This window comes from Acomys minous (assembly GCF_964271855.1).
Source record: "Acomys minous genome assembly, chromosome: 3".
Classification (NCBI taxonomy): Eukaryota; Metazoa; Chordata; class Mammalia; order Rodentia; family Muridae; genus Acomys; species Acomys minous.
The window spans coordinates 102,374,584-102,390,204 of NC_140485.1; the positions used below are offsets into that span (position 1 = coordinate 102,374,584).

Genomic DNA, 15,621 nt, shown 5'->3' on the forward strand with positions numbered 1-15,621 from the left:
GATTCCAAAATGGCTTTCACCCATTGTTGCAAGATGTTAGTTCAGACACAGTGGGGTAAGGAAAGGCTGTTCTAGAAGGCCAGAACTTAGCCCAAGGTAAAGTAATTAGGCTCTGGACCTGGACCTGCAACGTTCCAATCTCTCCACAGTACTGAAATTGTACTCAGCCACGTCGCTCTCCGCAGTCAGATTCCTTTGGGGATTTTGGTTCACAGTCGGTGTCTCGGGGAGATATTTATGCACTGTAAACGTACATCTTGGGCTCTCGAGGATCCTGAAACAGTATCTACTCATCTCCTTGTCAATTCACAGTGAGCTACACAGAGAATAATCGTCTCTTCACTAGTGCATACCTCGTACTTCATATCCATAACCTGGATCAAGCTGTCACGCCCTTAAAGACCGCCAGCACTGATCACAGTTCCCCCCACCAATGCTCTAGTTAGAGATCTTGCGGGTCTACGGTTTACAAAAACCGAAAGGATCCAGTTCTGATTGGCTAAGATAGGAAGAGGGACAGAGACATCATCAAATGAGAAAATAGAGGTTCCCCCTTGCCCCGCCCCTGTCTTAGTCTCCACCCTAAAAATCCTAGCAACTGTGTTGTTTGTCTGCCCCCGACTCTCCCCAGGCAGCAGCCCGGGGTTGCTATGGAGACAGGAAGCTTGCAACAGGTAGGTGCAGTAGAACCCAGAAACTGATTGCTTACGGTATCGGTATCGCAACAAAGCCTGCTTCTTCCATCCACATATTCACTCTGCCCTCAGCTGGCCTTTTGCCCCCTTGACGCCTATGGAAAATCCCACTTCTTTGAATCAAGAAGAAAACAAAGAGACGGAGGAGTCAGAGAGGCCATGGCAAGGAGAGTCAGAATCTTCTCCCCGGGATCCCGATCCCCCATCACCTAAGTATCAGGAAGAGGAGCATAGGTCAGAAACTGAACCCCCACCCAGAATAAGCCCCTCTTGGGGCCGCCAGTCTAGGGCGAGCCTGTCTCTGGGAGGCATCACCGCGGAACCAGGAGTGTCACCCTCCTCCCCTCCTTCGCCTCCTCCGGAGTCTTATTTGACTCCTCACATGACTGCAGCTACTCAAGATCCCGATGCTTCCTCACAGGGAGGGAGGTCCCTTAGTGGGACTCCTGACACGGGGACACCTCATTCTGATCCCAAGGAACCGTATTCTGCCGCAAGACAGTCAACTCACTACGCAAGGCGAACAGAGAAAAACGCCTTCTCGCAATCTCAGGCACCCCAGTCTGACCTGTGTGGACCAGGGGATGCCAGCCATGACCAGTCCAAGCAAAAAGGGCTGAGATTTGACCTTTTACACGATGAAGAGTCAAACAGTAACTGTGACCCAGACCAGCCGGGATTTGGGGCCAATGAAGCAGCCCCCAGTATGCTTGATGTGGCTGTGCAGAACGCAAAGGCGTACCTGCTGGGTACTAGCACCAAGTCTGGCTTAAACCTGTAAGTATCACAACGGGGTGGGGTCGGGGCAAGTTTGACCACAAGGAGTAGGGACAGAGTGAAGTGAGTCTCTGTGAAAATATGTTGGAGGTGAAAGAAAATAGAATTAGAAAGGAACTCATTTGAAAAAAAAAAAAAAGCTGAGCCAGGTGTGGTGGCGCACGCCTTTAATCCCAGCACTCCAGAGGCAGAGGTAGAGGGATCGCTATGAGTTCAAGGCCAGCCTGGTCCAGGACAGCCAAGGCTACACAGAGAAACCCTGTTTCAAAAAGCCAAAAAAAGAAAAAAGAATAAGGAGAAAGAGGAGGAGGAAAGAAAGAAAGAAAGAAAGAAAGAAAGAAAGAAAGAAAGAAAGAAAGAAAGAAAGTTACTGAGGTGGTGGCATAAGCATTTAAGCCCAGGGCTTGGAAGGGGAAGGAGAGGCCAGCCTGGTCTACACAGCAAGTTCTAGGTCAGCCAGGGAAACAGAGTCAGATGCTATCTCAAAAGAGGGGGAGGGAGATACAAAAGTGAGTTAGTGAGATAACTGCACCTAACACTTAAATCTGGGCCATTGGTGATGATTCTTTAGGTCTTTGAAGACCTAGTCACACAATTTGGTTGGTTGTTTGGGGGATTTTGTTGTTGTTCGGTTGGTTTATTCATGACTTGGGGGAGATTGTAATGTCATGAAATCTAAGCACGCACCCAGGATGCTTGTAAAATATAATTTCCTAGAGCAACAGAGTGCTTTCTTGTCAACATTTGAGGATCTGTGGAGTTTGATTTTATGTTCATTTCCAGGCCAGTGCTGGGGTGACCATCCGTACTGGGTTTGTTAGAACTGTGCTAAGATTTGAGCACTGAAAGGTCTACATCATGTATTCTATGGGAACCCAGAAAAACAGGCCACTTTAAAAACAATGCTAGAGCTCTCTTTTAAAACTTCGGTAACCCAGGTACATACTCTGACATCTCGTTGCAGTTCAGAGACTCAAGGAGAACTTAAATCTGCTTGGTTCTTAGTTTTGTCTCATTCCACCATCGCTCTTCTCCAGGTGAAAGATGAGTAAATAGCAGCAAGAATTAGAGTTAACCACTGCATCACTCCAGGTTACAAAAAATTTTTTTATTTTTAATTATGTATCTATGTGGTGGGGGGGCGGTGCTTGTGAATGTGGGTGCCCTTGGAGGCCACAGGCATTGGATCCCACAGGTCTGCTATTTATGTTAAGCACTTCTTGTTTCCTGGAAAAGCAGGAGGCAACCCAGGAGACGTTAATGAGATTGGAAACAGATTCTTAGGAGGCATGGGCTAGAGACCTTGCCATTATTCCCTCATTCATCCATCCATCCACCATCCATCCATCTATCCAGCCATCCTCGCCTCCATCCATCCATTCCTACTCTGTGATCAGCGTTGAGCTATGACATAAGTATATAATAGTAAGCAAAGCCTATGCAGTCCCTGGAGATCTGGTGCTTGAAAAGTACAGCCTGACAGTTATGAACAAGGTGGAATTGACTGGTGGGAGGGTAAATGAAGTTCCTCTAATTTCATTGTGAACTAGAGGAGAACAAAATATTACAATCGCCACTCCAGAGAGAGTGCACACATCTAAAAATATTTGGGCTGTACAAATTGGTCTCGAGGCGCGGGGGGGGGGGGCGGGGGGAAAGGGACACAAAATTGGGTGGGTAGAGAAGGGGAGGGTTTGGGAGGAGATGGGCGATGGAGGTGAATACGGTCAGAACATACACATTCTCAGAGAACTGACAAAAATAGCTTAAAACAAAAGAAGAAAGAGCAAGAAATATGTCTTCAGTAGTATGTGTTTAGAAGGCAACTTGAAATGCATTCTCTGGGGAGGACTAAAAACATTACAATAAGTCATTTCTTTAAAAATAAGATGTGTGGGGCGGGGGCAGGGGGCTAAGAGAGAGAGGGCTCAGTGGTTACGATCACTAGTTGCTCTTGCAGGAGACCAGGATTCCAAAGCTAGCACCCACGTGGTAGGTCACAAACATCTGTCAGCTCCAGTGCCAGGGGATCCAGTAACTTCTGACCTCCTCAGGAACCAGCAGGCAAACGGTACACATCTATATGTGCAAGCAAGACACTCACCTACATTAAATAAAATAAATCTTTTATTTTAAAAAAAAGTTGTGGGTGCTCGAGAAATGGCGTAACAGTTTTAAGTGTGTATTGCTCTTTCAGAGCACTGGAGTTTGATTTCCAGCGCCCATATTGGGTAGCCCACAAGCACCTGCAACTCAGATTCCAGATGATCTGGCACATTCTAGATCTAGCATGGGCACTTGATTTCACATGCACATATTCACATGCACAGATATAACTGGAAACATCTTTAAAAAGATATAGGATGGTAAGAACATAGCTTTTAGGGAGTAGCAGGATTTGGCTCTCTGATTATATTTGGTGAGAAAAAGGATGGGGAACAGAAAAGAATTTAAGGTAGGAGAGTGAAAAATGTTCTGCACTGATAATATATAGCTAAGAGATTCCAACTTCAGAAATGAAATGTGAAAGTGGCTGATGTGCACTGTACATGTTGCTGTTGTGCTTTCATCTACTAATTTAAATATCCACATCATATTAGAGGGATTAAATCTAGATTCTATCTGGAATGATTAAAAAAAACCTTCACTTAAAAAATCTCTTAAGATTTCAAATTTGTTTAACTTCCCTAAAACCCAACTGAATTTGCATACAATTTTTTAAAGTGTTCGTGTTGCACATGCTATCTGGAACTTTTTGTCTGTGCAGATATGATCATCTTTCTAATGTGCTGGCCAAGGTCCTAGATGAGCGCCCTGCAGACGCTGTTGACATCATTGAAAGTATAAGCCGAGATGTGAAAATGGCACATTTTAATAAAAAATTAGATACGCTCCACAACGAAAACGAGATGCTTCCAGCGTATGAAATAGCAGAGAAGCAGAAGGCCCTTTTCCTCCAGGGGCATTTGGAAGGAGCTGACTCAGAGCTAGAGGAGGAAATGGTAAGTGATGGCTGACCATCTCAGTGCTGTTAAAGCACTGGCATCTCGGGGCAGAGTGGGGTTTGCTTTGTGAGCACGCCATCTTTATAGATCTCGGGATAGTAGTAAGTGATTACCAACTTGATACTAATGAGCACTGGGCCTCAGGCATGGATGAGGTTTGCTTTACAAGCTCACCAACCCTTTCTAATGCTCTCTAAATAGCTGCATAGGCCTGATTGGCCCCAAGCTCACAAAGATCTACCTGCCTCTATCTCCTAAGTGCTGGGATAAAAGGTGTGAACCACCATGGCTGGCTTGAATTGTTATCATTAGTACTTATGAAGGGTTTTTCCTAAGAGTCGTACAGTAACTATCATATCGCTGAGTATAGTACACAATTGATGTAAGAAGCTGCGTTTGAGAGAAGAATTGGAGTTTAGGGATTAACACAATTTGATGTTTATCTTGAAAGAAACAGTAGAGGAGAAAGTAATGGTAGAATCAAGATACAGGCAAACCTTCCTCTTATGAATAAAACTTTAACCATGGATGTTTGTTTCCCCAGGCAGAAAGTGCGCTGCCTAATGTGATGGAATCGGCTTATTATTTTGAACAAGCTGGAGTTGGTCTGGGGACAGACGAGACGTACCGAGTATTCCTGGCTCTCAAGCAGCTTACTGACACACACCCAATCCAAAGATGCCGCTTCTGGGGCAAGATCCTAGGTCTGGAAATGAATTACATTGTTGCCGAAGTGGAATTTCGTGATGGTGAAGAGGAAGAGGAGATGGAAGAGGAAGGGGTAGCTGAGGAGAGAGACAAGGAGGAGAGTGATGCTGGTGAAGGCGAGGAGGATGAACTACCGAAGTCCTTGTATAAAGCCCCGCAGGCGGTACCCAAGGAAGAAAGTAGAACAGGCGCCAATAAGTATGTCTACTTTGTTTGCAATGAGCCTGGGAGGCCGTGGGTGAAGTTACCGTCAGTTACTCCTGCTCAAATTGTTACTGCAAGGAAAATCAAGAAGTTTTTCACTGGGCGACTCGATGCGGCCGTCGTAAGCTACCCACCCTTCCCAGGAAACGAGAGCAATTACTTAAGGGCGCAAATTGCCCGGATTTCAGCAGGGACCCACGTTAGCCCTCTCGGATTCTATCAGTTTGGTGAAGAGGAAGAAGAAGAGGAAGAGGCAGAAGCGGGTCGCAACAGCTATGAGGAAAACCCTGACTTTGAAGGCATCCAAGTGATAGACCTGGTGGAGTCTCTGGCCAACTGGGTTCATCATGTGCAGTACATTCTTCCTCAGGTAGGGGAGTATTCGGGCAGAACATAGGTACAGATTTGTGTGTGTTCTGAAATTACTCTACTTGTTATATTTTCAATATTGGCATGTATTAACCTTGTCAACATTTCTTTTATTCTACTAGAATATATGAAATATCTATGTAAAGAACACTAAAATATTATGACAGAAACAAAACCCAGTTTTGTACAGCTGTTATCTAGACCCCCTTATACTAAGTACACTGCATATAATCAATTATGTATGTAAATACAGATGACTCAGTCCTCACCACAATCCCATGGGGGTTGCAGGATTTCGTTTATTTTTATAATGAGCAGTTGAGGCAAACATGTTGGAAGAAATATAAAAGCAGCCTTAGCTAATATATTATAGTGAGATGTGAGACAAAGGAGCCAGAACCATCCTCTGACATATCTGCTGCACTCCTCCAACACAGGTAGAAAATCTTCCTCACACATCCATACAGATAAGAGCTGCTCCTGAATGCTCTAGATACCTGTTATTACCTGAGAAATTACAACCCCACTCTTATCACATTTACAGGCGGTAAACCTTAAACCCCTACCCAGATCTAGACAATGGACAGAACACTCTCCACAGTAGAGTGGAGAGTGGGATATGACTTTCTCACATACTCTGGTGCCTCACCTTTGACCATGTCCCCTGGAGGGGGAGACCTGGTGGCACTCAGAGGAAGGACAGCAGGTTACCAAGAAGAGACTTGATACCCTATGAACATATACAGGGGGAGGTAATCCCCCTCAGGAACAGTCATAGGGGAGGGGAATAAGGGGAAAATGGGAGGGAGGGAAGAATGGGAGGATACAAGGGATGGGATAACCATTGAGATGTAACAAGAATAAATTAATAAAGAAGAAAAAAAAGAAAATTTTGTTACTGATAATAATTAGCATTGGAAGGGGATACAAGAGAAGGTAGCGGGGGCTGAATCTGATCAAGATACATTATAGACTTGTATGAGAATGCCACAGTAAAACATCATTTTGCTCAGTTACTATATGCTAATAAAAAATGAATGCTAAAAAAAGGTACCATGAAGGCCAGATGTATAGCATTATTAACCACTTCACTGGTGCCATTGTGGCAAAATCTTAGAACCATTTCTATTTTAGGAATGATCTATAAATAAGGAAGTGTAGGGACTGGACATGGGTGCTCAGCTGAAGAGTGCGTGCTGCTCTTCAGAAGGCTCGAGTCTGGTTCCCAGCATCTCCATCAGGCAGCTCACAATGATCTACAACTCAGCTTTAGGATACCTGCTATCTTCTTCTGACCTCCATGGACTCCCTCCCCCCCCCCCCCGCTTTCTCTCTCTCTCTCTCTCACACACACACTTGTGTCATACACACATACTCACACACATGGTTCTGATTATGCGTCCCTGCCTAACCTAGGACTTGCTATAAACATCAGGCTAGCTTAAACTCACAGACATCTGCCTGCCTCCGTCTCCTCAGTCCCAGGATTAAATGTGTGTGCCACTGTGCCTGGCCTTAATGATACAATTTTAAAATGCTAAGTGGTCATAAAACCTCCCTGATCATTTCTAATCTAAAATAACGTATCAATAAAATCAACTAGAACAGTTCAAAAGAAACTAAAATGTAAAAAATGGTTTTAAATCATCACTTATTTCATTTATATACAGTATTACAAACTAGTACACTGTACTACTATCATTTGCACCAATTTTTCTGCCTATTTTAAAGCACTCACAGACTTTCAAGTTCTGTAACTCCAAGAAATAGAAAATCACTGAAATTACTAGTACAGGTTTATTGTTTTTCCCAGAGAAACCCAGACGGAAATAGTACTTGGTAAAAGTATGCAGACTGTATAAGCTGAGTGTGGTGGTATGTGTCAGCCAGCCCATAATTCTGAAAGCTGAGGCAGGAGGATCATATAGAGTAACCGTGTCAGAATAGTTGATGGATTTCCCCTACAGAGAAGCCTCATCTTGACAACTACCAACCAATGTGAATATTCTGAGATTTGTAAGGGTCTCATTCATACATTAAACCTTGCAACATTCATCTCCAGGGTCGCTGTCATTGGTTCAACCCTCTACAGAAAAATGAGGAAGAGGAAGAAGAAGATGAAGAAAAAGGAGAAGAGACTGACTACATAGAACCAGAAGTGGGGCCTCCTCTCTTGACACCAATCTCTGAAGACTTAGGTAACTACACACAATTGGTAACAAAGGACTCATAAATTACACACATGTACACACTCATACATTACACACATTGTGTGTTAAATATGCCACCATTGGTGACTCTAAGGAGTGAGCAGGGAGTTAAGTCTCATCCCTTCCCTCCTTCCTAGGTTCTAGAAGGTTCTCAAAGAGAGTAAAGAACGCTTTTGACTATAGTTAACATGCTTTGAAAGAGGCTGAAGGAGCGATGCACAGGGGAAACATAAGTGGGCGGTAACTAACTGGAAAGATTGGCATCGCTCTGGCCTTACCTTCTGTACACCACACATGGCACAGCTACAGTAAAATATTAGATGAGTCCAATAGTTGCCTTTTATCTACGTTTGTCTCTATATTGTCTCTTCCTAATTCTGGTTTCGCTTGCAACTCTTATTAGTCTCTCCCATAGTAATGGCTTGCCTTTCCTTGGTTATCATACTGTTCTCCTCTCCTTTAGTCCCTGTTGCAAAAATGTTTATACATAGTGATATATATATATCACATATATATATACATATATATATATATATGTATGTGTGTATGTATCTGTACATGCTTAAAATTGTATTGGTCCAGAACATCCATAAAATACTCTCTTGAATTTTACATCAAGCTACTGTTTTAACTTTTTATAACAAATGTCAATGATTGTTCCATATTTATAAAAACTTACTTCAGTTATCAGTAGATCCTTGTCTGTTTAGGAGTTAAGCTTGTAAATTTCTCATTGGGTTCCAGAGATTCAGAATATACCCTCTTGGACTACACGACTGTCCTCAAATCTCATTCCACAGTATGCCATTGCTGTCCTTCGATCCAATCTCTGGCCTGGAGCATACGCCTTTTCCAATGGCAAGTAAGTATCTTGTCACTTACAAAGTCATTCATAACCAAACTCAACAGCTTATATTTTGGTGAGTGTAAAACCAATGTAAGCTCTAGCAGAATACAAAAGAGGAAAAGGATTTTTTTTTTTTTTACCCACAGCAGGTAAGCAGAACATCAAAGTCCATTTCAAAGCATCTCCCTGGTCAAAAGACAGGAAAGTGATGGTTTTGTTCTGGGAGCCCATCTCCTCATCCAGGGCAGCACACTCATGAGTGGTCCTATCTCTAAGTACTACAGTCCCAAGTAGATTCAACTTAAAGTCATAATCAAAGAAAGAAAGATAACAGGCACATTTTGAGGCATGTTTAGCTGAAGGTCATAAACACATGGTGTAGGATTTACATTCTGGACAGGGATGACGGGTCCTGCTCAATTGCACCATAAACTTTAGATAGAAATAAAGGAGACTTGGAAAGTATATTAATAGAGGCATTTGTCCTTGAAAATGCTCGCCTTGCTTAGCGTCTGATGATTTTTGTAACTATTTAGGCTCTGTAAATTATGTCATCATAGCGATGTTAAGCTAAGTTCTAACCCATGGTTGGCATGTTAGGTATATAGTGTATGATTTATTAAAAGGGCTTCTGTAATACAGTAAAGCACAAAATTCAGAACTAGAGTAATTCAGGGTTTTGCCTTTTATCTTAATTATCCCATTCATCTACATTAGACATGGTTTTACATCGACTTACTAAGCTAGTGGACTAACAGAGAGTTTAAGATGCAAGTGAATTACACATTCTTTTTGAGAGTTTTGATAAAGTTACTTATAATAGGCTGTACTTGTGCTGTCATTTCAAGGGAATTAGGATCAGGAGACTACTACAACTTCCTTTATCTCTTGCTGGGAAAGAACATGGTTCCATTTGTCTTATTTTTGTTTCCTTCCCAATTAGTGTCAGAAAGCTCACCTGAACAGTTGAGAGCTGAACTGTCATGGCAGGAGAGCTTATTAAAGCGTTAAAGCAAGCCTAATGCTCAGGAGTTTGTTGGCCAACACCGAGCACACTGTGTGTGTGTGTGTGTGTGTGTGTGTGTGTGTGTGTGTGTGTGTAAAATTGAGTTGGATGGATGTGGGGGTAGAAGAGATGAAATCTATGGGGGAAAAGTAAAAGCCAGGCTTTTAAATTATCTACCAAGATAACACAAGGGGAAGGGCGCTTTGACTTCTCCCCCACAGCATTCTCTACCAAGGATCATGTGGATTTTTAGAAATGTGGGTGTCACAGAAGGAACCCCATGAAAAAAGGCTCAGGAAGTTTTATGGGGGAGTAGGGGTGGGACTGTATGGAGGGATGGGCTTCAGGCCTGAGATGGAACACTAAGCATGAAGGTTCTTGAGCTAGGAATGCAAATTTAAGAACATGACCATCTTTGTGGGGACAGAGTCCTTGGCTGAAACCCTTTTAGCTGGCTGTGTGTGTGCAGTGTCTGCTGGGGGACAGGGAATGGGGAGTCTTACTAAGCGGGCTGAGCCCTACAAGGTGATGCTTCTGGAACTTCCTATGATCAGCGCGCGCACACACACACACACACACACACACACACACACACACACACAGCCGAAAAAAAAAACACATCAAATTTTAGCCACACCTCTTATTTTGCTCCCAGCCATGGGCTAGCAACTTTTAAATTTTGTGAAAAACCTAAAAGGTTAAATAATTGAATAACTGAAGGCCCTTTCTTGAGGGATGACTAGATGTAGGCTGCACTTTTGATAGGACCTGACCCTCTATTTTTCATAACCAACTTAGCAGTTTAGATCAAATAATTTCCAGTAGTTGAGGACTTATTGAGGACTATTTCACTCTAGCACTTTAAATGCTTTTTTTTTTTAATGTGGTTCCAAGGTATAATAACAAGACCTTATTCCTATAGAGGGTCAGCTTTTCTTCAGAGACATAACTTTATTTTCTTCTCACTTATAGGAAGTTTGAAAACTTCTATGTAGGCTGGGGTCATAAGTACAGTGTGGAGAATTACACACCCCCAGGCCCACCACCGGTTTATCAAGAATATCCCAGTGGACCAGAAATTACAGAAATGGATGATCCCAGCGTGGAGGAGGAACAAGCTTTCAGAACTACCCAAGAGGCAGCTGCACTCTCAGCTGAGGATGATGAAGAAACTGAAGATGAAGATGACGACGATGATGACTAATACAGAATTAAACCAGTCTTATGTGGCACTAACACACACACAAATCTTTTATGGGGACTGAGTTTTTTTATATACCGACACCCAGACACACACACACACACACACACACACACACACACACACACACACACACACTGAATATATACACGTATGTTGGAAATGATGGTGCAAAATATTCCTTTAAAGTTATCAAATGAGGCGAGCACATACAGAGGTGACTCAGTGGTTAAGGAAAAAAAAAATGTGCTTTTGCTGAGAACAAGTCTGGGGACTCGGTAACACCTGCCACTCCAGATCTAGGAGATCTAGTGCTCTCTTCTGCCCTCCACAGAGACTGCAAGTGTGCATGCACGCTCGCTCACATAAAAACAAATCTTTTAAAAAGAACATTTTAAAAAGCTAGATGTGGTGAATCACGCCTTTAATCCCAGCACCTAGGAGGTAGAGACAAGAGCATCTCTGTGAGTTCAAGGCCAGACTGGTCTATAAAGAGAGCTCCAGGGAAGCCAGGGTGACATGGAGCGACCCTGCCTCAAAAATACGAAATCTTCTATTAAAAAAAAAAAAAAACTGGGAAACTCCACACATAGAAGTGCCAGTGTTTACAGTAAGTTACAGTAAGTTACAGTGATTTTCCAAAAGCCCATGACACGATCATATCACTGTTTTAATGGCTATAGCTAATATAATTAACACTTTAATATCTTGCTTTGAAAATCTCAAATTTTCTTTCTTTCTTCCTTTTTTTTTCCCTCCTTGACAGAGTCTCACTATGTAGCTTGGGCTGACCCGGAACTCACTATGCAGACCAGCTTGGTCTCAAATTCACAAAGACCCACCTGCCTCGACTTCCCATGTGCTGGGACTAAAGGAGTGAACCACAATTCTCACTTTAACTCCTAGTATGGCAAGGACTGAAAATTATAACTCACAATGCTTCTTGGAACCTTTTAGTGTTTGTGTGCCGGGGGATATGGAGTTGAAAACATTAATAACCAGGGCTAAAGAGACCAGGGCTAAGTGGCTAAGAGCACTTCTTGCTCTTGCACAGGACCTGGGTTTAATTCCCAGCATCCACATGGAAGCTTGAAATGGTCAGTTCCAGGGGATCCAACACTTCCTTCTGGTCTCCGTGGATAACACACACACACACACACACACACACACACACACACACACACACACACACACGAGAGAGAGAGAAGGGGGGAGAGGGAGAGAGAAGCAAAATACTCATACACATAAACCCATAAAACAAATAACCCTCTAACCATTCACCTAAAGCATGTATTCAGCCTGTATACTTAAATCTGTAGTTGCTTATGCTGGAGGCAACGATAGCCTGCACAAATATTGTGCCTGTACACTGTCTTCCCTGGGTGAGTGTCCATGATTCCATAACCAAAGTAAAGGCTGTAGAGGTTTTCAAATTTTTAGAGCTTCGTTTTCCTCAATTTCTCCGTCCAACTCCTTGCTCATGCTAGTTGGCAGGACATGAACTACAGGAGATGAGGTCATGCTATCCAGACACTTTGGACTTAACGCTCTTAACCACTCTAAACATCCTCGTTCACTAAAGGGGCATTTTAAGTTTTATTTTATTATTCTGTGTGTGTAGGTGTTTTGCCTGAATGCATGACAACAGGGTGTTGGGTGCCCTGGAACTGGAGTAACAGACGGTTATGAGGCACCGTGTGGTGCTGGGAATTGAACCCAGGTCCTGTGCAAGAGCAGAAAGTGCTCTTAACCATGGAGCCAACTCTTCAGGCTCCAGAATTTAAAAAACTCTCAATTACTACACATCGTGAAATTATGAATAAAACCCAGGCACTACTCCCGAACATTGCTTTATAGAAGAGGGATTATAAAAGGGAAAATACAGGATTAAAGAGACTACAATTTACCAGTAGTGACACAACTGTGGAGTCCCACAAATCAGAGCTTCTCAAACTCTGGGCCAAAGTATCAGTTAAAAACAATTCCATGAGCCATCAGCTGGGCGGGGATGACACAGGCCTTTAACCCCAGCACTCTGGAGGGAGAGGCAGGTGGTGGATCTCTGGGAGTTCAAGGACAGCCTGCTAGGTCTAGGACAGGGCTACACACTGAAACCCTATCTCAAAACAAACAAAACCCACCCCCTCAAAACAAAATAAAACCAAGAAAACCCTACAAAAACATAAAAAGTTAAATAAAAAAAAAAAAAACAAAGTCTAGGGGCAGAGAACTGGTTGCAGATATGAGCACTTCCTGCTCTTACAGAGGACCAGAGCTCAGTTCCCAAAGCTCACACTGGGCAGTAAGAAATAGATGGCTGTGGGCTCCATCTTGCAGCATATTTATATTCTTGAGTACATCACTAATTTCTCAGAGACTCAGCTTCCTTGTGGGGTTAATAATAGTATTTTCCCCTGGCAATGGACAAAGAGACAGCTTGTTGGTGACGTTGTTTTATCAGTCGGGGGCAGTGAAGATGGAGGTCCTTTGTTTATCCTAGCTTCATGGCTGGCGTGGTGGCCAAAGCTGTCTTATGCCCAGGACACATAAAAACTAAATCAAATCAAATCCAGGCAGCCACGTGCACGAGGAGGAAGCCAAGAGACCTTGTGGACTGCCACGCCACCCATAGACCTGTCCCCAGTGCATAGGACAGGTGGGCCATAAACACCTGCTTGCCAATACGCCTTATAGTATAAATGGAGGATGTCACCCAGGGGCCCGCCAGCTGCATGGGCAGCCTGCAGCAGGAGCTACAATGTGTGAGTATGTGGTGGTCAGACGGGAGGGAAAGAGCCGTGGAGCGGCTTGAGCACTAGGAAGAGGGACGGAACTGGAGACTCCGGGGATGGACAGGAGCAGCAGCCTGTTGTGAGTGGCCAGCCCTGCCGCCTGGGGCCATGGCGAGGTCCCAATCTGAGGTGCTGCTGAGGGTCGTGTCTGAAACCGTGGCTACACAGTTGCAGGGGTCACTGTTGATGTCCCTAGCTCATACTACCAACTAGAAAAGACGAGGATGTCCCTGGTCAGGGCAGCAGCTGGGGACCACCTGAATGTGCAGGGGCTGTGTAGAAGAACTGGGCCTGCCTGCCCTTTACTGAACGCAGCGTTCTGGAGAGCTGGCCCTGTACCTCATCCTGGCAGCACAGTGGAGCTGGCCCTGAGGACAGGGGTATGGGTGAGCCAGCCCCATGTGCACGATATGGGAGAGCTGACCCTGCCACTCATCTGACATGGAGTGGCAAGGAGAGCTGACCCCAAGGGCATGAGAGCTATCCCTGGCCCTCACCTGGGCAACACAGTGGCGCTGGCCTTCATGGCAAAGGCGTGGGTGAGCCAGCCCCCAAAGGCATGAAGGCAATACAGTTAAACCTGCCTCCTGCTGATGGCAGCATTGGGTGGCCTAACCAGGACAGGGCTGAAGAGCTCACCCTGGTGGTGAGGATACAGGAAAACTGGTAAAGAAGGGTCGATGTCACTGAGCAGTTCTGCTACCACCCAGGCCTGGATCCAGGGCTCTGAGATGGCATCTGTGAACAGTTAGGATGCATGAAAGGGCCAGTCCTGCTGTTCAAAAGGTACAGGATCTGTATGACACAGGACAACAACCAGGAGGAGTCCTGATGAGGATCCCATATTGATGGCGTCACAAAGGCCAGGGACCTTGAACTGACCAATGGCTTACTGCAATAAACATTTGTAAGTGAAGATTGTAGGGACAGAGGGATGTCCTGTGGGACACATTGTGACACCTACAGCTTCCACGCTGAGATGCTTTGTATGTTTTGGTTTCGGTGGTGGTGATTTATGCTTTCACTTGGGGGTGGGGGGATTGAAGGGCTGAGGGCAAATATGAAGGGACATGGAAATGAGCCGGACTGTAATGCATCATGTGAAATTCACAAACAATCAACAGAAAGTTAAAACACAATAATAATAGTACTTGCCTCAAACAACTGTTTAAAAATTGAACATATTAATAAATGTTAAGTACTAAGAGCAGCTCACACAAGTAATTCATATTAGCTTACAACTATAAAATGAGTTTCTGAGACATGGACAAGAAATCAAACCCAATAATACAAACAAAATATTTTATTCAACTAAGTACTAAACAATGGAAATCTAAGAGGTATAACTTAACAGGCATTTATAACTTAAATAACAAATCAAGGACATAGGTGAAATAAAATTCTTCAACTTATCAATATCAGAAAAAAAGAATAATAACAAAGTCACTGAAATATTTGATTCAAGGGATCTTCTCCGCTGTAAACACTTGAGAAGCTTGTTTCCTGGCCTTGAGAAAGAATTGAGAAGAAAAAAGGCTTTAATTATAATCTAGAAATTAATTATGCTGTTATCACTTTTAAAAATTTAGTTACATTTATTGTTTTATCTGTGTGCATGTTTGTGTGCACATGTATGTGTGCCTGTGTTTTTTGAGCAAGTGTGTGTGCACGTGTATGTGTGTGTGTGTGCGCACACACACATGGAGTTCAGAGGACAGCTGTGGAAGTCGAGTCTCTTGATACCACATGGATATGAGGATCAAGCTCATCAGGCCTGGCAGCAAGTGCCTCTGACTGCTGAGCCATC

The 15,621-nt window shown here is 43.7% G+C and overlaps 2 protein-coding genes across 5 annotated transcripts in view; one reads left to right on the forward strand and one right to left on the reverse strand.

The window, feature by feature from the left end:
- The first annotated feature begins 625 nt into the window (after positions 1–625).
- On the forward strand, positions 626–11,085 carry RSPH4A (radial spoke head component 4A). The gene is made up of 6 exons (XM_084777416.1): positions 626–1,472; positions 4,240–4,474; positions 5,022–5,759; positions 7,821–7,956; positions 8,713–8,830; positions 10,794–11,085. Exons 1-6 carry the CDS (start codon positions 793–795, stop codon positions 11,023–11,025), a joined length of 2,139 nt encoding a protein of 712 aa, XP_084633542.1. The 5' UTR covers positions 626–792; the 3' UTR covers positions 11,026–11,085.
- A 4,017-nt stretch (positions 11,086–15,102) lies between these two features.
- Positions 15,103–15,621, reverse strand: part of ZUP1 (zinc finger containing ubiquitin peptidase 1) — a 28,418-nt gene continuing 27,899 nt past the window's right edge. For 2 of the 4 annotated variants that reach the window (XM_084774906.1, XM_084774905.1), the window contains one exon: positions 15,103–15,322. In XM_084774906.1, the coding sequence (XP_084631032.1) occupies positions 15,258–15,322 (65 nt within the window). In that variant the 3' untranslated portion in view covers positions 15,103–15,257. The other 2 variants (XR_014777741.1, XR_014777742.1) reach the window with 1 other exon arrangement.